Raw genomic sequence first — 23,608 nt, 5'->3', positions numbered from 1 at the left:
TATATACACACACACATACACACACACACACACGAGTGTTCAGTCTACGTCTAGTTCATATCTAGAGTGTTTATATTGTTTGTTTTTTTCAATTATTCTATTTTTATTTATTGCATTGCCAGTTTGCACCGTGGGTCAGAGAGAACTGATATTTCATCTGTGCTGTATGTCGAGCATGTATAGCATATTTGACAATAAAGTTGACTTGACAGTATGAGCAAATCTGAAATTATGGTATACACTGTGCTATACTGGTATACACTCACCGGTCATTTCATTAGGAACACCTATCCACCTGCTGTTTTATTTCTGCAGTTCTCTAATCAGCCGATCGCTTGACAGCAGCACAATACATCAAATCACGCAGATCCAAATCAAGAGCTTCAGTTAATGTTCACTTCAAACAGAATGGGAAAATTTGTGATCTCAAAGTGTGACTTTCTTTCACTGTGGCATGGGTGTTGGTTTGAGTCAGATGGACTGGTTTATTTGAGTATTTCAGAAACTGCTGATCTCCTGGGGTTTTCACACACAACAGTCTCTAGAGCTTACACAGACAGAATGGTGCAAAAAACAAAAAACACTGAGTGAGTGAGCGACAGTTCTGTGGGTGGAAACAAACGCCTTGTTGATCAGAGAGGTCAGAGGGAAATGGCCAGATTGGTTCGAGATTCCAGGAAGGATATAGTAACTCATATAATCACTCTTTACAACCGTGGTGAGCAGAAAAGTATCTCAGCATGCAACAGCAGAACAGAAGAACACATTGGGTTCCGCTCCTGCAGCCAAGAACAGGAATCTTAGAATCAAGAACAAGTTCCTGTTAAAGTGGCCGGTGAGTGTCGATGTTATTTCTAGGTGCACATAAGATTTTCCAGATTTTTTTATATTGCTTCTTTGAAAATGCAATGTTGGGAACAGACTGCGGTCCGTGTGTGGCTCATGGCAATGTTTACCACAGCAATTGAGATACTGAGATTTATTCTAAAGTTTAACTGATGTAAGGTGTTTTTTTTTTTGTTGTTGTTGTTGTTAACTTCTGTATGGAATTTTCTCAGTTTCATTGTGGAAGGAATTTAACTCCCCTTATCAAAAAGAAGTATACTTCAAGTTCATTTTATTAAGTATACTTCAGTAAAGTTAAAGTATATTTCCTTAAGTATACTTTTGTGTACCAAGTATACTGATATCAATGTACTTACAGTATACTTGTAAGTAAACTAATCTAATACTTCTTGGGACTAAATTGGTCCACTTTTAGTTTATAAAAAGTATACTTTAAGAGAAGTAAACTTTCAGTATACAACTAGTACACTGCAAAAAATGATCTCTTGTTGAGAGAAAATATCTTTAATATGGGTGAATTTATCTATTATTTCTTATTAGAAGTTTACTAGAACTCAAATATAAGATTATTTAGCTTACTTTGAGACGCTTTACTAATTTCAAGCCTTAAATTTTCTTATTCTATTGGCAGATAATTTTACTTCTTTCTAGAACTGAATGCTTAAAATGAGCAAAATGATCTGCCAATAGAATAAGAAAATTTAAGGCTTGAAATTAGTAAAGCGTCTCAAAGTAAGCTAAATAATCTTATATTTGAGTTCTAGTAAACTTCTAATAAGAAATAATAGATAAATTCACCCATACTAAAGATATCTTCTCTCAACAAGAGATCATTTTTTGCAGTGTATTTTGTACTGCACTGCAAAAAATAAAAATCTTAGGAAGTTTATTTGTCTATTTTCAAGTCAAAACATCTAGCCACCCTTATTATAAGACATAATTGCCCAACAAGCAAAACCTCATTTAGCTAGAAAGGCTAGTTTTTAGACAGTCCATCTTGAAAATCTTGTATAGACAAAATGTCTTGGAAAAGTCTTATTTGGAGCACCTTTGAAAATAAAACAATGTTTTTTTAAAAACAAGTAAGTACATTTTGGACATTTGTCAAATGCAGTTCATCTTGTTTCAAGAAAAAAAAAACAAAGTATGCTTGTTTTGGGAATAAATGAACTTTACTGAAATCTTTGAATCTTTCATTACAATTCAACTCCACCTTACAGATCGTAAGTTTACTGCGACTGTTTTCTCAGTCATTCAGATTGAGCTCCTTCTAGATGCTGTACAGACTCTAGACCAGACAAGTGCCTTCAAAAAGGCGATGAGTGAGTGGAGGGCGTTTTAGTGAGGGCGTTTTGGAATGCTGTGAGTTAAGTTCAGTGGTTTTTTTTTTTTTGTTTTTTTTGTGCCTGATCTTGTAAACCCCTCGTACACATGAATAGTCAGTGCCCCCAAAATGCACTGTTGCTTTGGCGTTGTGTAAGCACTGTAAGTCAAAATGCGTAGACTTTTTTTTTTGGTGCCTGAGGTCCTGGGGAAGTGGAATCTTAAGAGATGTTTTAATGTTTGAATGTTGAAATGGGAAAAAAAAAAAAAAAAACTTGTTGCAATGCTACACGTGTCGTCAACTTGATTCAAGATAGTCTCTGGTCTCATATCTAGAGTATTTTACTAATTACAGGTCACAAAAGGAGAATCTTTTAAGCTAGCAATGCTTAGTTGTAGAATTTAACAATCCTAATATTAGTATATTTATCTTAAATTCAGTTTTTACTGCTAAGACTTTGTCATGAATTTAAGTGAAATACCCTTAAAATTAAATCAATAAAAATGACTTGAATGGCTAAATGTAAGAAGTACGATCTTGTTATAAGAACTATTTTGATTATTTTGAGTTAATCAGATCTCGCATAATAAGTTCCCCAATCTTATTTTGGAATTATTTCATCTAAAAACAGGTTAGATTTTTCATCTTACTTTAAGAAATCTTACCAAGTCAAATTTGACTAGTTCCATTGGTAGATTTTTTTCACCTGATTCAAGCAAATATGTTTTGTTTTAATCTTTTATTTCTTATTTTTGAAAGGACATTTTTTGCAGTGATATACTAATAGTTTACTAGTTCTATACTTGTAGTCCACTCTTTAGTTTACTTCATAGTATACTGGAAATATACTATGAGTTTACTTGTTTTATACTTCTAGTCCACTTTTTAGTTTACTAAAGTATACTTTGTAGTATACTGGAAATATATTATTGGTTTACTCGTTACACACTTCTAGTCCACTTTTTAGTTTATAAAAGTATACTTTATAGCATATTGGAAATATACTATTAGTTACTGGTTATATACTGCATCTAGTCGACGTTTTAGTTTTGAAGTATACTGCAGTTACCCTTTTAGGTATACTATAAGTTTTCTAGCCCTAACCCTTACCTCATGCACACTACCAGTAGACAACTTAAGTGTTTTGTACCTTAAGTTACAATAAAGTTATAAAGGTAAGAATTCACAAAATAACAACAGATACTCAGGATTAAGAACATATTCATTTTCTTTAAAAATCAAAATTTAAAGCAACATTGTATTCAGCGCCAAAGTATAAAAACATGGCGATGTCAATTTCAGTTGCAAGCTCTACAGAAAAAGAAATAATAATAATTTAAAAACAAATTAATTATCCCACTCAGGAGAAATTAAACCGTATATGGAAGCACAGACAGACCTAAGAGTCAACAATGCTGAAGCGCAACTACAGAGCAAGTACACTTAAACATAAGGAACAAATATTTTAATACTTTATTACACTTTTGTTAAGTATATCTTGAGCCAAAGTTTACGCATAAGCTTAATATACTTAGACTTTTCTATATACTTTTCAGTATAAGCCAAGCATACTTATGTATAACTGTATTAAGTATATCTCTGATAAGTAAACTGAAAGCATACTCTCTTATATTTAGTTTAAAAGAAGTATACTAGAAGCACACTTGAATAAGCTTCTTTTTTGTAAGGGTCAATCACTTGCAATATCTCTTAATCTTTTTAATCAAAATCTTGCCTGAGTAGATCACAAATATCCCACAAGAGTAATGATTAGCTATACTATATGACCAAAAGTTTGTGGACACCTGAGTACCACATCCATATGTGCGCCTTACGCACAAACCTTACACTGCAAAAAACTGAAAAGTAATTTTCTCCTCAAATTCAGTTAACACTAGTGAAATTATCTGGCTGCACGGACAGATATCTTTACTTGATGAGACTAAGTTGGTTGCGATCCAGAATTAGGTTTAATAATCTCAGAATTAGTGTCTTGTATTCTTCTAATAGGAAGTGCTAGATCGTTTCAGCTATTTTCAAGATATTTTCACTTGCTAAGATATCATTTTTCGCAGTGTACACAAACTGTTGCCACAACATTGGAAGCCCACAATTGTATAGGATGTCTTTTATATGCTGGAAATTTCCCTTCCCTGTGCACTAAGTGAGGTCTATGAAGACGTGGTTTGCCATGGCTAGAGTGAAAGAACTCGAGTGACCTGCTCAGATCCCTGACCTCAACCCCACTGAATACTTTTGTGATGAACCGGAAGGCCGACTGCACCCCAGACCTCTTCACCCGACATCAGTGCCTGACCTTATTAACGGGGAACTGAAGGCAAATTTTTTTATCATCAAAATTCTATTTCTCTCATTTTATAAAATGTAGGAATGCATTTCTAACAGCTATTCTGTCGCTGCTACAGCAAGTTCTGAGTGTTTGAAATATGCTCTGTAATACATCAGTCCATATGCCAAAGCAATGGCCGTAAACGAGATTCGCTGAGACCTGTGCGAGACATCGTAGGACGGAAGTAAAACGTACAGCGGAAATCAAAGTGACCAACATCTGCCAATGTTGTCAAAAGACGCGCGCGCTCTCCTTCGAATGCTGACGTAATCAAGCCGGAAGTTTTCCCTGTGTCTTAAATCGCCCCCTATTCACTATATAGGAATTTTGTAGTGCTGTCCGAAACCTTAGTGAGGATTATGTGGGAAATACGGTCAGTATAATATGTATTTATCACAAAAATACATGCATGTATTTATTATTTTGAAAACCCACCAGCCGCCTGATCTGGCACGTTTTAATTGTGCGACAGTAATGACGTAAACACCAGCGCGACGGACTCGTCCTTATCCTGTCCAACCCTTCTTTACTCCACGTTGGTTCGAAGTCGTATGGAATAATCTCCATCACTGATGAAGCTGGCAAATCTCGAAATTAATCTAAATTGGAACGATATGGCGATCTGGCTGCTGTGTAAACAGTTTTCAAAATGGCGGCGCTGACACTTCACGTTTGAAGTCTCGTGAAGATCGCGCAGATAAGCGACACCTGCCGTCGACCAAACGAACTACATTCAACATGGCTAAAAACTGAAAAGGCCAATAAGTGTAATATAATATGCCAATACGAGTCACGATATAAGGCAGGGGTGGGCAATTATTTTTTCCATAGGGCCACATGAGAAACAGAAAATTTTGTGGAGGGCTGGACCATAAGGCTGAACTAAATTCTGCATAATATTAATTGTATTTCTTTATATAAAGCAATAAATATCATTGTTTTTACAAGCTGCTAAGACTGGTAAGAGTCTGGAAAAAACGAGGTTGCCTTACAAAAAATGTCATTTATTCAATCAAATTTCCCAAAACAATGGTTAACAAAATGTGAACGTTTGTACCATTTTTTTTTTCAGTCACATTCACCCCAAAACACAATAAAGACATCACAATATTGTCTTTCTACTCCAAATATCAAGCAAGATACATCATATTATAATAATGATGCCCACATTTGTAGTCTGATCACCTCATTTGGTGTTTTTTATTTGTTCAGTGAGAGAAATCTGGTCTCTGTTGGTCTTTAACGAGTGCATCAGAGTCAGGTTGAATGTCTGAGGTGGAGATGCGAAGTACAGCTGACAGATGATCATCAGTCGATTCGGTGTAGGAATCAGATCTACAGATCGGCTCGGGCTCCGGCGCCTGCTGGTGACGTCACACTATGTGATTGGCTGGACCGTTTGAAGGATGACGTACAAGTTTGTGGTTGGTCTGGACAAATTACGGAAGTAGTTAACGCGGGATTAGGTTTCGTGGGATTTCATGTCATGTTCATGTCGCGTGCATTGCGTTTTTGTTGAACACAACTTCAAAATAAAAGCAATGCACATTCAGTCCATGCATGAGGTAAAATTAGAAAATACGTTTATTTTGTAATTTCTAATTAACCTTACGCGGGCCGGTCAGAATGAACCAAAGGGCCGGATGCGGCCCGCGGGCCGTAAAATGCCCAGGTCTGATATAAGGTTAATAAAACCGAAAATGTAATTGAATAACATGCTAATTAAGAAATAAAGCAAGTTTGAAAATGACCTCAGTTCCCCTTTAATGCTCTTGTAGAGGAATGGGTACATCCCCCACAGCCACAGTCTAAAATCTAGGTGATTACAGCAGCAAAAAGACGGGACTCAATCCGGAATCGGATGTTCAAAAATCAAACGGATATGATAGCCAGGTGTCCACATACTTTTGGCCATATTTTGGTCACTGTTTGCCCCACACAAAACTAGAAAGCTAACATTAGCACCTAACTTTACCTAGAGAGTATCCCCAAAAAGAGCAAAATAGCTTAGTGTTAGAAAATATCCCATACTCCAACACGCACGTTGACTTCTGTTATTAAATGACTAGACGTTTAGCTTTTCAAACCACTGGGAAATATGAAGGGTATGTAGTTTTAGCTAAAGCTAAAGATTCCTTTCACCCACAGGACACACACAAAAATTTTTACCATAACAACAGTACATATTTCACTTAATCAAATAACACATGGGGCTGGTAAATCGGCCAACTGGGCAGCAGTTGAATGGTTAAGAACGCAGTCTTCCCAACCTCACTAACCTCACTGAGAGGGTGGGGTGGAGGGTTTTATGTTCTACAAAATAATCAGAGTCCTTCCCATGCCACAATGTACATTTACATTCTACAGTGTGTACTTCTTGAGTAGCACACCATTGCTAAATGTGTAAAAAGTCAACTCTGTTATTTTTCCATTTCTTAACTCATGGAAAACTTTCCACACTTGTTTAAAGCCTCTGAATGAATGACAGATCACTTCGAGGTGCCAAAACAGTTAGCTCCATTATAAGCTGAATGACAGAAAAATGAGGCAGGAAACCAAATTGCGGCATTTGCCAGACATTTTCCGTTGACAACGCCCTGCCCTTTAAATCTCGGCACTAGTTTGGTGCCTTGGAGCCATTATGGCGTAACTTACTGTATGGATTTTTATAAAGCATTAAACAACTTTTAATTTTCCACAGTTCTCCACAACACACTGTTTTTTTTTTTTCCTAATGTAATCATGGTCAGTTCCCACCCACAAGACAACTCTCCCCTAACACACGACAGCTACCAAGCAACCAGGGAGGATGAGGTTGGTCACGTGAAGCCAGCCTTATTGAAAGCATCTTCTTGAACTGCTGCTCATGTGGTTCCCGGTATCTAGGATGGTGTACTTGGAGGAAAGCGCTTTCCACACATGATCTGTCGCTAGTTCAAGTTCAAGTTTATTATAAAGCCCTTTAAAAACAACAACAGTTGACCAAAGTGCTGTACAGTCCATCTAAGATAAGAGTAAATAAATAAATAAATAAATAAATAAATAAATAAGTAAGAATGAAGTGAATATACATAAAAATCATATATAAGACCTAAAAGCAAATAAAGGACAGAGACATAAGATCACACATAGACCCTAAAAGCAAATCATGGACAACAGACATGGATCTTCACTATACCAAGTCACATAACATCACACCACTCATAGAGAGTCAAACGCCAGGGAGAAAAAGTGTGTTTTCAGGCGGGGCTTGAAGATGGGCACTGAGGGGGCAAGCCTTACATGCAGTGGGAGTTCATTCCATAGTTTGGGGCCTATAACTGCAAAAGCACAATCCCCCCTACTCTTTAGTCTAGAGGGTGGGACAGTTAGCAGTAGTTGGTCAGAGGACCTCAGTGATCTCAGGGGTGTATAATGATGAAGGAGGTCTGCTATGTAGGATGGGGCTAAATGTTTCAGAGACTTAAAAACAAACAACAGAATTTTAAAATGTATCCTGAAACGCACAGGAAGCCAATGGAGAGCCTTCAGAACAGGTGTGATGTGCTCACGCTTGCATGTTCTGGTCAGGAACCGTGACGGCTAGAGACGGATTATCATCGGGATTCAAACTCATGCTCTCTGGACGAAAAGGTGAAGGTTATGTGGGAGACCGCACACAATTTTGTAGTTAACTGCGGCACATCCAAACCCACTGCAAGTGTTTAAAGTTGTTGAAGCACCAAAGACCACTGAGTGAGAGACACTTACGGTGTGAGCATGACCAAGCAGAGACACACTGAGGACATTTCAGACCAAATAGCAGGAGCAGATTTTGACCTTTAACCTTTGAAGAATGACCGAGAGGAGATGTGCTGAAGTGTGGTGTCCTCTTACACACTCCACGCTGAACTCCATATCCATATCCGCAAGCAGCCCATCAGCGGACTCGGACGTAATGGAGTTTGGCGAACGAGGAATAACGTTAACACTGCAATTGCCTGCCAGTCTCTTCTCATTTCATAACAGAGTGGACTATTAGGTCTTGAAAGCACCAGTGGGCTTACATCCAACAAGGCATCAAGAATTATTAGGGATCAATAACGAGGAAAACAATACAAATACAGCAGCTGCGCCTTCAGAACCTTTTACAAGCTGTCAAAACACCAAAACTCTTCATGCCAACTTTTGAACAAGAAAAGAACAGTTGAGAGACTGAGATTTTTAATTAGTATTATACTTTCATTTTAAAATAAACTGTATAGGCATAATCAGGTGAAAATTCAGTCCAAATTGTTTGAAACGGCTCTCATTGAACTCAGAATTTAATGCAGAACAGCATACGTTTTACAGAATTAAAATACGTTTATCCGTTCTTGAGATATTACAAATGAAAGCTTGAAAAAACGGCTTAATTTTTAGAAAACAGCTGTAATATTCTGTATGAGGATCACATGGTCCAAAATGGGCCTCATTAACCAGTGAAATCAAATGTTTTTCTTCATAACTTTTCTATTTTTCTAAGACATTTACATGGAAATTGGCAGGCACATAGATGGTTGTATACTGAATACAAAGTTTGAAAAATTAGTTTAAAACCTATCATGCAAATTAGTATTTAATTAGTATTAATTATGCTAATTCGGTAAAAACGTTAAATCGGTACAATCTTCTTCAAAGCTTCGCCAAATGGCTTTATTTGTGCAATAAAAAGCTGATCTTAACACTCATTTATACATCACAAAGAAGGAGAAACCAACGTTAATTATAAAATCTGCATAAATAAGCACTGAATGTCTCACATCTACCGTTCTCTATCAAAATAATAAATTAATAAAAGATTATTTTCTAATCCCCTCTTTGTGCTGTGTAAGCCTTTGTATTACTCAAAAGTAGGGCCTACTAGTGTTTATATAAAAGAATATAAATGATTCTTATTTCGATTAATATTCACAGCTTTCAAGGCGAACCTCAAAAAAAACCCGTGAGATCCACATCCAATAAACAATTCACATTAGCTGAACTGAAACTGACACTCACGTTTCTGACTTCCGGTTTTTTAAAATCTCATTCCGACCAGTAAGATCTCAATATTTATCATCAAAACAATTAGTTATATTCTAAAATAGTTATTTATTTACAGGAATCAGTCTGATTTGAAAAAATAAGTAGGTAAAGCTATGAAAACTCACTTCAGAGTCTCCCGTGAATCGTAACATCAAAACTAGCAGACGGAAAATTTTGCTGAATCCTTCATCAGAAACCGTGAGAGCGAGAGAACATCCCTATAAAAGTTATCTGATTGATATTGATGAGTAATCCAGTTGGAAACCAATCAGAAGAGAGAGAGAGAGAGAGCCTGACCGCTTTCCCGTGACTCAAAAATCACCGGCAGTTTCCTGACGTCCCGTGAGCAGAGCATGAACTCTGTTGTACTGACTTCAACCTGCCGTTACTCCCAAAGTACTGAGCAGACCTTAACCAGATACATTTCTTTGGAAAGGAGAGATAAGCTTTTTAATGATCGTATTAACGACAGAAAATATTCAAGAGTTAAGCAATGACAGATTTAGAAACTTAGATGAGCGTCTGCATGGGCAATTTTCACAGCACGGCCAGTAAGCGCTGATATGCCTAATATAAAATTAATTTTCTGTTCTGCACATGAGGTTAAAGTTAGCAGTGCCTCAGTGACCTAAAATCCCATCTTTAAGAGTCTGTCGCTGGATTTCATTCATTTATTTAAAGGTACAGTACATATTGGAAATTTCAGTACAAGTATTAGGAAAAAAAAACCCTAAACAAAAGCATTGCGAATTATGCACTGTACGTTTATTAGATAGGTTCTCAACTTTGGGGTCGTGATCTTGAATATCGATCAGGTTGCAGGAGATATTTACCAAGCATTATTTATAATGAAGTTCTCATCTCATCTCATTATCTCTAGCCGCTTTATCCTGCTCTACAGGGTCGCAGGCAAGCTGGAGCCTATCCCAGCTGACTATGGGCGAAAGGCGGGGTACACCCTGGACAAGTCGCCAGGTCATCACAGGGCTGACACAGATGGCCCTTTTCCACTACCCTTTTTCAGCTCACTTCAGCTAGCTTCAGCTCACTTCAGCTCGCTTCAGCTCACTTCAGCCCGACACAGCTCGCGTTTCGACTATCTAAGAACAGCACGACTCAGCTCGCTTCAGCCCTGCTCAGCCCCCAAAACTCGCACGGTTTTGGAGTAGGGCTGAAGCGAGCCAAACCGAGCCGAGTGGGGCTAGGGGCGTGAGGAGACACTCCCCTGTGCACTGATTGGTGAGGAGGAGTGTCCTCACACGCCCCGCGAGCATGCTGGGATCTGTAAACACCGCAAACCCGGAAGAATAATAATTACGAATTACGAGAATTTCTGAAGCCTTATGCGCCTCGCCTCATCTATACGCTCTTGCCAGTATCTGTTGGCGTTGTCGGTGACAACAAGCCACAGCACCAAGACCAGCAACACTAACGACTCCATGTCCTCCATGTTTATTGTTTACTATCCGGGTCGTGAGACTACCGCTTAAAAGATCACTGATGTCACTGTTTGCGCCGCCTAACGACATCACGTGACATCCACCCACTTTCGCTAACTCCACCCAATGTGTCCACCCACTTCCAGCCAGCACGGTTCAGCGCGGTTGTAGTCGAAATGCAACTCCAACAGCCCCGCTCAGCTCGACTCAGCCCAACTCAGCACCGCACGGCTCAGCCCAACTCAGCCGCGTTGGTAGTGGAAAAGCGGCAATAGACACAGACAACCATTCACACTCACATTCACACCTACGGTCAATTTAGAGTCACCAGTTAACCTAACCTGCATGTCTTTGGACTGTGGGGGAAACCGGAGCACCCGGAGGAAACCCACGCAGACACGGGGAGAACATGCAAACTCCGCACAGAAAGGCCCTCGCCGGCCACGGGGCTCGAACCCGGACCTTCTTGCTGTGAGGTGACAGCGCTAACCACTACACCACCGTGCCGCATAATGAAGTTCTATAAACAGAAATTTAATTTGTGGAATACTGAATAATAATTAACATGACAGCATGTAGGACGCAGCTCCACTGGTGTGAAATGGGATTAAGAAGAACTTTCATCCAGTGGCCTTTAGACACCGCCAGCACACAGCTATTTAAAATAACAACAATAGTTTTGTGTTACAAGGTCATGGTTTCTATTTAGAAACCCTACGAAGGACAATACTGATGCTGTATTTTGTAGAGTAGGGGAGTGCAGGGAGACTTGGGACACGTTTTCAGCTTTTGTAGATTGTGTGAAGCAGGTAGCGTCACATTCATATTGCATTAGAGAGGATTTACTGTTGACTACTTTCACATTACCCATAACGCTTTGCGCCTTGGGGGGGTAACCAAAATATAAACAAATGAAAACAACACGGCGTCACACACTGACAGTAATCTTTCGAATTTAAATCTCTCTAAAACCTTCAAAGAAGTGTCAAAACTAACTAAACCAAAGCTTAAAGAAATCCGCAAAGCCTTTTCTGTGGACTTCGAGAAATCAATCGGTAAAAAGCGCTTGTAAATATCGTCTCGAACACTTTGAACATCTCTGCTTCGGGTGACAGTCAGCAGCCTTCTTCATCTGTCAACATGGCTGTTCCAACAATTACTGACCTGCAGAAGGTAAAAGATCGGCAGAAGAGCTGAGAAAGATTGACACTGATCATAGAAGAATCCACAGTGAAACCGTTTTTGCTGGGTGCTGGTTACGACAAGAAAACCGTAAGAAAATACAAAACGCTTCGTTTGGGAGTTGATCCTTTAGTAAAGTCGTCCTTTTCAGTTTTTTGACTTGTCCTTGTTTTTCGCACTTTTTACAACTAAACGCAAAGTCAGCAGGGTTGTCGGCTTCGCGACTTGGATCATCAGACTTTACTCCACCACTGAAGTGTGTAGAACACAGTCACGTGTTGTCTGTCGGTACAAAATGTTGACGGCGAATTCTACAGTATCTAACCACGCTTTCAACGCTTAGCTTCTTTAGGTATTCTATAAAACTTTAAATCAGGAAAAGTCGTTTTTCCCCGTGCGAATTTGACTAAATGACTGAGGTTATCTGACTTACCCCCCAGGGTGCAAAGCATTATGGGTATGTGAAAGTTCTCAATACCCTCGTACCACAACATTACTTTGTTAGCTTGCTACATATACTGGCCTTCAGGCTTCACTTTTTTCTGTCGTTATTTTTCGCAGCGAGACACGAAACATTGAGGGAAGATATGTGACATTATGTTGGGAGACTTGGGACAAAAATAAAATACCTAGGCCTACATGTTTCATTTTTATTTATCATCAAAACCTGTAACATATGAACTGTATGAACACACAATGCTTGTACAGCGATAGAAAAATGTCAGTTTACCCAAAACCTGATGAGACAAAACAGTTCCATTCTCAAAAAGGAATGAAATAAGATTCATCCTCATGTAGGGACACGCCCACATTTTTAACAACAATTTTAAATAAATTTATATTTGTAAACCACAAGAAAAACCTGCAACACAATGAACTGTCTCAACTCTCCCCATCTGGCCATTTTGGCCATAAATAATACTATATCTGGTAACTGGGGCGGCACGGTGGTGTAGTGGTTAGCGCTGTCGCCTCACAGCAAGAAGGTCCGGGTTCGAGCCCCGTGGCCGGCGAGGGCCTTTCTGTGCGGAGTTTGCATGTTCTCCCCGTGTCCGCGTGGGTTTCCTCCGGGTGCTCCGGTTTCCCCCACAGTCCAAAGACATGCAGGTTAGGTTAACTGGTGACTCTAAATTGACCGTAGGTGTGAATGTGAGTGTGAATGGTTGTCTGTGTCTATGTGTCAGCCCTGTGATGACCTGGCGACTTGTCCAGGGTGTACCCCGCCTTTCGCCCGTAGTCAGCTGGGATAGGCTCCAGCTTGCCTGCAACCCTGTAGAACAGGATAAAGCGGCTAGAGATAATGAGATGAGATGCGATATCTGGAGCCATGAAGCTGGACACTACAGCAAGTTTTGTGTAGTTAAATCTCATCTCATCTCATTATCTGTAGCCGCTTTATCCTGTTCTACAGGGTCGCAGGCAAGCTGGAGCCTATCCCAGCTGACTACGGGCGAAAGGCGGGGTACACCCTGGACAAGTCGCCAGGTCATCACAGGGCTGACACACAGACACAGACAACCATTCACACTCACATTCACACCTACGGTCAATTTAGAGTCACCAGTTAACCTAACCTGCATGTCTGCGGACTGTGGGGGAAACCGGAGCACCCGGAGGAAACCCACGCGGACACGGGGAGAACATGCAAACTCCACACAGAAAGGCCCTCGCCGGCGACGGGGCTCGAACCCGGACCTTCTTGCTGTGAGGCGACAGCGCTAACCACTACACCACCGTGCCGCCTGTGTAGTTAAATAGTTTAATAAAATAGTTTTATCAACCAAAACTTGCATTTTCTACTTCGCCTCGACCTCCATTTTATGGTGTAATGTACGCTGGCGAATTGGGGATTTGTTAGGAATTAATGTATCCGTGAGTTACCAACTAACTAACTTCTGATGTCATCTACAACCTGATTGGTTGAAATTAATTTATGGGAACATAAACTGTCCCAAGTCTCCCTGCTCTCCCCTGTGCCCATAACCGAGACAGTACATGGGTGATATTTCTGTCTGTCGTCTACTGTAGCAGAGTTCACCCTGACATCTGTTAAAATCCTAATTAATTTAGGTAGCGTAAAAGTGAAATTTTCACTGCATTAATGAGATTTATGTGATCATAAACCACGGTAATGTATACTTATATTATTTCACAAACTGCTGAAAAAAAGTTAATGCTGGCTGAAGCAGAAAGGTGTCAGCATGAATTTTTTCAGCAGTGTGTGCTACAGGAGCTCTTATGTGGGATTGGACCATATGGGCTAGCCTTCGTGTGAGTCAATGAGCCTTCGACACCCATGACCCCATCGCTGGTTCACCGGATGTCCTTCCTTGGAGCACTGTTGGTCGGTACTAACTACTACATACCAGGAACACCCCACAAGATGTGCCATTTTGGAGATGCTCAGACCCAGTCATCTAGCAATCACAATTTGGCCCTTGTCAAAGTCTCTCAGATCCTTACGCTCACCCATTTTTCCTGCTTCCAACGCATCGACTTCAAGAACTGACTGTTCTCTTGCTGCCTAATATATGATATCCCACCCCTTGACAGGTGCCGCTGTAATGATATAATCAACATTATTCACTTCACCCGTCAGTGGTCATAATGTTATAACTGATCGGTGTGTGTATCAGTGTGTGTTTATGAGAGCGTACCTGAATGTGAACATGCAGGGTTGTTTTATGGATAAGCACTCACCCTTCTAGTGTTGTCCAGGACACGTGGGTCAGGGCGACCATAGTTGGGTGGATTAGCATGGGGGTCGTAGCCTAGCCTGGCGAGCATTGGTGCGATTACAGGCATGTCCCGCAGTACGTCCACTGGGATTTTCCCCACCCACTTGGACAATGCTTCCACGTTGACTGGCTTGATCACCTGGTCCGTGGAGCGCTCCACCCTGTGAAACACAAGCTCTGGGATTAGCATGAACACATTATCATTCGTCATAATACAGCTAGCTGCCTAATTAGCCCTAAATGCATCAGAAGATACAATTAAACAGTGCTCTGGGCCTTCTTCCATTTACAGTGGCATGTAAAATGGTTCAAAAGAACAACATTTCACTTGGTGAGATCATCTCCCCATTGCTTGCATCATGTTTCATTGGCTGCATGATGTGTGGATTTCATTAAGATAATGACAATGGCAGTAATGCCTCTATTAAAGACAGAGTGCCAATACTTCTTAACCAATCAGTTACAGTCCACTAATCACATGCTAAAGGAAACTGCAGTCAAATAGCTGAAATAATACCCTTCAGGTTTACGGTATGGTTGCAATTTATAGTATACAGTATATAATTCACAACAAAACCCTACATTGTGCATAGATACAATTTAAAAAAATAAGTACACCCCGTGGAAACTGACTTCTTTCAACACATTTGAACAAAAACATTTCACCCCCTTTAATACCATGCCAGCAGATAAACATGATAAACTCCAAGAAAAAAAAATTTTTTAGTCATTTTCATAATTTGGGCGGCACGGTGGTGTAGTGGTTAGCGCTGTCGCCTCACAGCAAGAAGGTCCGGGTTCGAGCCCCGTGGCCGGCGAGGGCCTTTCTGTGTGGAGTTTGCATGTTCTCCCCGTGTCCGCGTGGGTTTCCTCCGGGTGCTCCGGTTTCCCCCACAGTCCAAAGACATGCAGGTTAGGTTAACTGGTGACTCTAAATTGAGCGTAGGTGTGAATGTGAGTGTGAATGGTTGTCTGTGTCTATGTGTCAGCCCTGTGATGACCTGGCGACTTGTCCAGGGTGTACCCTGCCTTTCGCCCGTAGTCAGCTGGGATAGGCTCCAGCTTGCCTGCGACCCTGTAGAACAGGATAAAGCAGCTAGAGATGATGAGATGAGATGAATAAGAGATTTCAACGACATCCAATTTGTCCAGGACTGGCCACCCCAGCAAATTCAGCCCAAGAGCAGAGAGACTGCTTGATGCTAAAAGAAGTCTCCAAGAACCTCAAAATTTCATCACTGGATCTGCAGGTAATTATTGCAACTATTGGTGTGAAAGTGCAAAAATCTACAATCAGAAAGAGATTGGACAAATTTGACCTGCCTTGGAGATATGCCAGAAAAAAAAGCCTTTGCTGTCCAAAAGGAACATTAGAGCAAGACTACAGTTTACCAATGAACATATAGGCAAAGACCAGGCCTTTTGGAATAACATGCTCTGGACAGACGAATAAAAGGTAGAGTTGTTTGGCCACAGTAATGCCGCTTTTCCACTACCAACGTGGCGGAGTTGGGCTGAGCCATGCGGTGCTGAGTTGGGCTGAGTCGAGCTGAGCGGGGCTGTTGGAGTTGCATTTCGACTACAACCGCGCTGAACCGTGCTGGCTGGAAGTGGGTGGACACATTGGGTGGAGTTAGCGAAAGTGGGTGGACGTCAGGTGATGTCGTTAGGCGGCGCAAACAGTGACATCAGTGATCTTTTAAGCGGTAGTCTCACAACCCGGATAGTAAACAATAAACATGGAGGACATGGAGTCGTTAGTGTTGCTGGTCTTGGTGCTGTGGCTTGTTGTCACCGACAACGCCAACAGATACTGGCAAGAGCGTATAGATGAGGCGATAAGGCTTCATAATTCTTGTAATTCGTAATTCTCCTTCTTCCGGGTTTACGGTGTTTACAGATCCCAGCGTGCTCGCGGGGCGTGTGAGGACACTCCTCCTCACCAATCAGTGCACAGGGGAGTGTCTCCTCACGCCCCTAGCCCCACTCGGCTCGGTTTGGCTCGCTTCAGCCCTACTCCAAAACCGTGCGAGTTTTGGGGGCTGAGCAGGGCTGAAGCGAGCTGAGTCGTGCTGTTCTTAGATAGTCGAAACGCGAGCCGTGTCGGGCTGAAGTGAGCTGAAGCGAGCTGAAGTGAGCTGAAAAAGGGTAGTGGAAAAGGGCCGTAAGAGTACACATGTGGCGCAGACCAAAGATGGCTTTTCAGGAGAAGAACCTCATACCAACTGTGAAGCACGGCGGTGGAAGTGTTATGAGTTGGGGTCTGCCTCAGGGACTGGACAGCTTGTGGTCATTGATTCACCTCTGAATTCTGAATCATACTAAAGAGTGCTTGAAGATAATGTGAGACCATCTGTTCAAAAGTTGTAGTTGAACCCGAGATGGACCATTCAACAAGACAATGATCTTAAGCACACAAGCAAATCCACCAAGGAATGGCTCAGAAAGAAGAAATGGAGGGTTATGGAATGGTCTGGTCAAAGCCCAGATTTGAACCCCAGATTGAAATCTTGTGGATTTCTTGGGGATTTGAAACTGGCAGTACATGCACAAAAACCCTCAAACGTCCTGCAACTGAAGGAATTTTGCATGAAAAAGAGTGGTCAAAGATCTCAAAAAGCTGCAAGATGTAAGAGGGTTCAAAAGGTGAAGATCAAGGTCACTGAAAAGGCCAACCTTTCGGTCAAAATAACACATTTTCCATTATAACTCAAAAACGGTTGCTGATAGACTGATGTTTACTATTATGAGCATAGAACTCCCATATGGCCTTTCATCATTTGGCACCATGATCTTTGACCTTGGGTGACCCTGAAAGGTCAAACTCAAGGTCACAGATTTTCAGAGGGCTGTAACTTGAAAACAGTTGATGGTAGACAGATATTTACCAGTATCTACTTATAGGAAGTGCCATATGGGCTTTCATTTGGCACCATGATCTTTGACCTTGAAAGGTCAAACTGAAGGTCATGGGTTTTCAAAGGGCTATAACTTTAAAATGGTTCATGATAGCTAGATGTTTACCATTATCAACATATAAGAAGTCCCATATGGGCTTTCAGTTGCCACCATGATCTTTGACCTTGAAAGATCAAACTGAAGGTCAAACTTTGACCTAGAATGACTCTGAAATGTCAAACTCAAGGTCATGGATTTTCATAGGATTATAACCTGACAGCTGACAACTGAGAAATATTACCATTATCATCTCATCTCATTATCTGTAGCCGCTTTATCCTGTTCTACAGGGTCGCAGGCAAGCTGGAGCCTATCCCAGCTGACTACGGGCGAAAGGCGGGGTACACCCTGGACAAGTCGCCAGGTCATCACAGGGCTGACACATAGGTGGGGTTTACATTAGACCGTATCAGCGGATCATCAGATTAACGTTTTTAAAACGATTAGTGTGCACACAGCAACGCCAATACACGATTCGCGTGCACATAGCAACGCCAATACACGGATACGCTCGGCTCCGCAGGCATCCTGCGCTCCAAATCACTCCGCCCTGAACAGCGAGTGCCCTCTGGAGGGTGCGCACTCCGGCCCTGCGCAGCTCACAGAGCGCGCGAGTATAGCGCACGAGCAGTGATTTGGGACTGAGCCGCTGTGTGTGTGATCACAGTGCATGTCGGGCATGCGCGTCACTTACCACTTGCAAGTGGAAGGATGGCAAGCCTAAAGACAATCATAACTACACAATGGGCAGTATTTGCATCAGTATTTGCAGTATTTTCATACTTTTATACTCTTTAATGAAAGGTGATACAAGGCGGAAGTCCGCACCGTTTTTCAGCAGTCGCGTCACATGACCAACGCCAGAGAATCAGGAAGGTGGATGTCACAGTGACGTTGTCCAATGACGACGCCAGCTAGAGCTCAGCACAGCGTATCCGCGTATTCTCAATGTTTACACAGCACCGGATCAGACACGATCTGGATTGAATACGTGGGCCCTGGCGGATTCCCGTTTCCCGGTGTTTCCAGGCGTTTTAATGTAAACGGACAGTGCATCCGTGAAGAAAACGAGACAGATACGGTCTAATGTAAACTTGGCCATAGACACAGACAACCATTCACACTCACATTCACACCTACGGTCAATTTAGAGTCACCAGTTAACCTAACCTGCATGTCTTTGGACTGTGGGAGAAACCGGAGCACCCAGAGGAAACCCACGCGGACACGGGGAGAACATGCAAACTCCGCACAGAAAGGCCCTCGCCGGCCACGGGGCTCGAACCCGGACCTTCTTGCTGTGAGGCGACAGCGCTAACCACTACACCACCGTACCGCCACCATTATCATCATATAGGTATAAAATAAGTGCTGCCAGGTGAGGTTTGTTTTGTCTGGGAACACTTGTTATTATAGTTACAGTGCGGCTCACTTTAACTTGAAAACTGACAGAAACAAATTAAAAATGAATCGTACATTATGTCACACCCACGCTAAATTTCTGATCTCCGTGAAGTGAAATATTCAGCAGGCTGGGAGAGCTGGTGTTTATTAGAGAAAACAGAATCAGTTCATTTTGGTACTTTTAGCACTGAGAGGACATTAAACAGTTCTCCAGCCTTAAGAGAGATGACTGTATGATCACACAACATGTGCAGGGTTTTTCTTCTACAGAATAATGAAAGCTTTTCGTGTTCCTCAAACTGACTGGTGTCGTGAAATTCTGGTAAAACCAAGCTATTCTTAGCTTTAGCCAACACTTTTCCTTTAAATATAATTTTGTAAATGTACTACAACACCTTTTTATGGAGCCCCGGAAGGAACACAGAGGGGAAAGAAAGGTACTTTTTTTTTTTTAAACACACACCTTACTTTTTTTTTTATATCACCGTGGTTACACCCACTGAGCGGCCGTGTTCGTATTAGCATTCAGTCCGAAACACACACAAACACATCTATAAAATGGATTTAATGTCTTTATATTTGAAGCCGATCCCAAAATTCTATGAAACTCTCCCACTGGGGTGTGTGTGTGTGTGCGTTCCATTATTATGGTTTCCATCATGGTTTCCATGTAACTGAACTGACCTGGAAGTACATTAACCGAAATGAAAAAGTTTTGCTATATCTTGAAAAGTTTTGTGAGATCCTGCGAAAGTACATCCCCCCGTATCCTTTCTGGGGCTCTGTACCTTTGCACACCCTCAGGACAAAAAAAAAAGAAGAATTTTTTTGCCTGATAAAGACATTTTATTTATTCATTTTACAGCAAAGTCATTGAGTGTGTTAGTTTTCACAGAGGGTCTTTCATTGTTATAAATATCAAATATCAAAAATAGTCATCTAGTGCAGGGGTTTTCAAAGTGTGGGAGAGTGAGCCCCCCCTCAGAGAGCAAATAAACAACAGCGCCCCCTTACAATTTTTGTTGTTGCTCTACTTAATGTTCCATTCGTATTTTAAAAAAATGGTTGTTGTACACATTTTTATTTTTTTCTTTTACACATTTTAAACATCTGTGCTTTTTGAAAACATCTTTTTTTACACATTTAAAACATGAGCTTTTTTAAAACCTCTTTTTTTTTTACACATTTTAAACATCTGTGCTTTTTTAAATTTTTATTTTTTTTTTTACACATTTTAAACACCTGTGCTTTTTTTTTTTAAACATCGTTTTACACATTTTAAACATCTCATAGCATCGTTAGCTAGCACCTCTTGGCAGACAACACACTGTGGCAGTGGAGCCTCTTCAGATCCAGTCCATGAAAATCCAAACTTTAAATAATCGTGGTCATACTTCCTTCTTTTGGCCCAGACTCTGTCTCCTCACTCACTGTAGCTTTAGGTACTAAAAATTGATCCATTTTGTCTCTGGCAAAGGCTAGCTGAAGTTCGCTAAATGTCCGCAATAGTAACTTATTCTGGTTTATTTTTCCTCACGTTGCGCCCCCCCGAAGAACTCTGGCGCCCCCCACACTTTGAAAAGCCCTGATCTAGTGTATATTAAAGCTAGACTGCCTTTCAGATTTTTCAAGTGTAGATCATAAAAAGAATTTTCCCCGACACCCAATTATTTTTGTTTAGTAGACCAAAAGCTACTGAATTCGAATCACAGACTTCCAATTTAATTAATTAATTAATTATTTTTTTAAAAATCAGACAATTAATGAATGTAGGGCCAACTTTCCTACCCCCCCCCCCCCCCCTTTTTGTTTAACAGATAAAATACAGTGACGACATATTGTACAATAATTTATTTTAGTTTTATTTAATCTGAGATTTTGTGTAAGTGTAACGCAGGGGGGGAAAAAAAAGCAAAAAAACAAAAACCACAACCCCAAAACAGAATCCATATCCAACTATTTGTTTACAATTTTAGTTCATTACTTTATATCTATACTGGTTAAAAGTAAGACAAAAACAAAAAGATCAGCTGTGAGCTCCTGCTCACTTATGTATCCCCCGCTCTCGCTTATATCAGAATGCAAGCAATCGAAGGAATAGGACACTTATTATAAATGTTGACTTCAACAAATAATTAACCCTGAAACAAGGAAGTAAAGAGCCGTGTCTCTCGCCAGGGATTTCAAATAGCATCCTGGTAAACTGTCATTTTCAAACAGCATTCTGCTTCTTGAAATAGCCTCAAAATCCACGCTATATGTTTCGTAAATACATTCAGTCAGTAAACAGGAAGTCGATGTGCGACGGACCTGAAAACGGTACACATGGTATAGAACCCCAAGCTGAAGCTCAGTACCAAATATCAAGCAGTTGTGATTTATAGTTGCTGAGAAAAAAGTGCTACGAAAATTTTGTAAGTCCACACTATATGTTTCGTAAATACATTCAGTCGGTAAACAGGAAGTTGATGTGTGACAGACCTGAAAACAGTATACATGGTATAGAACCCCAAGGTGAAGTTTGGTACCAAGTAGCTATGATTTGTGGTTGCTGAGAAAAAGGGTGTTTTGGATGGATGGAGATACAGATGGACGGACGGAGGTAAACTAGTATAACGCCCTCCTTCAGAGCGGGGGTATAATAATAATAATAATAATAAAAACAAAAAGAGCCAATTCTCCGAATCAAGAAAAAAACCCAAACAAACCCACGTCCTTCTCACAAAATTGTTGCCACAGTACAAACACAGTACGCTTGACTTTTTTCTCAGTGAAATTTTCCAGTGAATTGTGAACTTTCCATTGGCTTTGAACCACAGGGATTGAGGGAAAGTGCTTGTGAAGAATGCAATGCATTAATGCCATCTCCCTCCCCTCTGACTTTCACTGTTTTTGGAGTAAAGACTAGACGAGGCCACCTTTGTTATTCCCTCCTTAGAGGCAACTAGAAGCAGATGGGAAACAGATTACAGTCAATCCCTGTCTGTACTCGAGGCACTGGGAATCTCCAGCAAGCCCCGACTTTCAACATCAGAGCGCTACACGGATGAAGTGCCAAGTGTCCTCCATCATGATATGGCCAGAAGGACTTTTTTTTTTTTTAAATTCTCTGTTCTTTAATTTCCATTACTCTAAGTAGAGTAAGGCCTCTCGTGTGACTCACACCACCTTGTGTGTTGGAGTGTATGAGCGTATGGCCCAGGAACAAGCGTGACCGCCTGCCTCATCACGTCTCCTTAGGCATCTTTTACGCTCTCCAAGCTGCCCATTTGAAACTGAAGAACCAGAATGAGAGCACATCTCTTCTCTTAGACAGTCTGTTCCTCCCCCGCACACACAGTAGATTATGGCTCAGACTATCAAAAACACTGCCTTTGCTTCCTCACATGATTTCTTCATTACTTGGCCAGTTTCAGGCGCTCCCTTGCACAGGAAGGAGACCGTATTTAGTTTTACTGAGTCGATCCACACTGTACACTTCTTCGAGTTAGAGACCCAGCCTTCTCCCCAGACACTGGGCAATCCATTTACGCTGGAAACAAGTGGTGCTTTACGTGTTGGACTCCCTGGCTAATACAGTGCTTTACTTCAATAATCCATCTATGTTTGAACTGCACGTCGGCACTTACTACATGATTAATAGGCTTATTTCTGTCTAAAGACAGACGGAATTGCTTTTCCCTGCTTTTTTTTTTTCTTCAAAGACCGTAGCTCAAGATATTTTTCACTAATGGAAGCTGGCACTAAGTTTCACTCTAAAGTGATGCTCTTAGAAATGGAAAAAAAAAGAAAAGAGAGGGAGAGATGCGCAAGTGTGACGAAGAGGTAAAGCCGATCGAGGCAGTCTCTTGCTGATGAGTCATGCCATTCTCTAGAAAAATAACATCTCGTCATCTGCTGTTGCCATGGCCAACTAATGGAGAGCCAGCATGGCTTCAATACATTGATGCTAATTGGCATGAATATATAAAGCAACAAAGACACCCTTTGAGGTTGCATCTGAAAGCATTTGCAATTCAAAAGCTGCCACGCTGCCATTATAAAGGAATGGCTCATAGTCAGACAGAGCAAATTTGACTACTGACAATTTTCCAGAGTAGACATAAGAACAGATTAGAACATCTCGAACCACTAAATATAACAGGTTGGGGTTTTTTCCTTTTCTTTTTTAAGGGATGCCATTTCTTTTTGCAGGCCAGGTACACGGTTTTTGGTACTAACCAATACCAAGCCTGATAGCAATTACTAGCATTAAGCAATCAGGCGTATTAAGAAACATTTAATTTCATTCTGTTTATGTTGATTGCTGCTCTGTGCTGCT

The 23,608-nt window shown here is 41.0% G+C and overlaps 1 protein-coding gene across 4 annotated transcripts in view; it reads right to left on the bottom strand.

Annotated features, from left to right (window-relative positions):
• Positions 1–23,608, bottom strand: part of tpst1 (tyrosylprotein sulfotransferase 1) — a 162,339-nt gene that overhangs the window by 57,577 nt on the left and 81,154 nt on the right. For all 4 annotated transcript variants that reach the window (XM_060943901.1, XM_060943904.1, XM_060943902.1 and 1 more), the window contains exon 3: positions 14,888–15,086. In XM_060943901.1, the coding sequence (XP_060799884.1) occupies positions 14,888–15,086 (199 nt within the window). The remainder of the gene's footprint in view (positions 1–14,887; positions 15,087–23,608) is intronic.

Source organism: Neoarius graeffei, chromosome 17, assembly GCF_027579695.1.
Source record: "Neoarius graeffei isolate fNeoGra1 chromosome 17, fNeoGra1.pri, whole genome shotgun sequence".
NCBI lineage: Eukaryota > Metazoa > Chordata > Actinopteri > Siluriformes > Ariidae > Neoarius > Neoarius graeffei.
The sequence above is the reverse complement of the archived record's forward strand: the minus strand, read 5'-3'. Positions and strand labels throughout refer to the sequence as shown.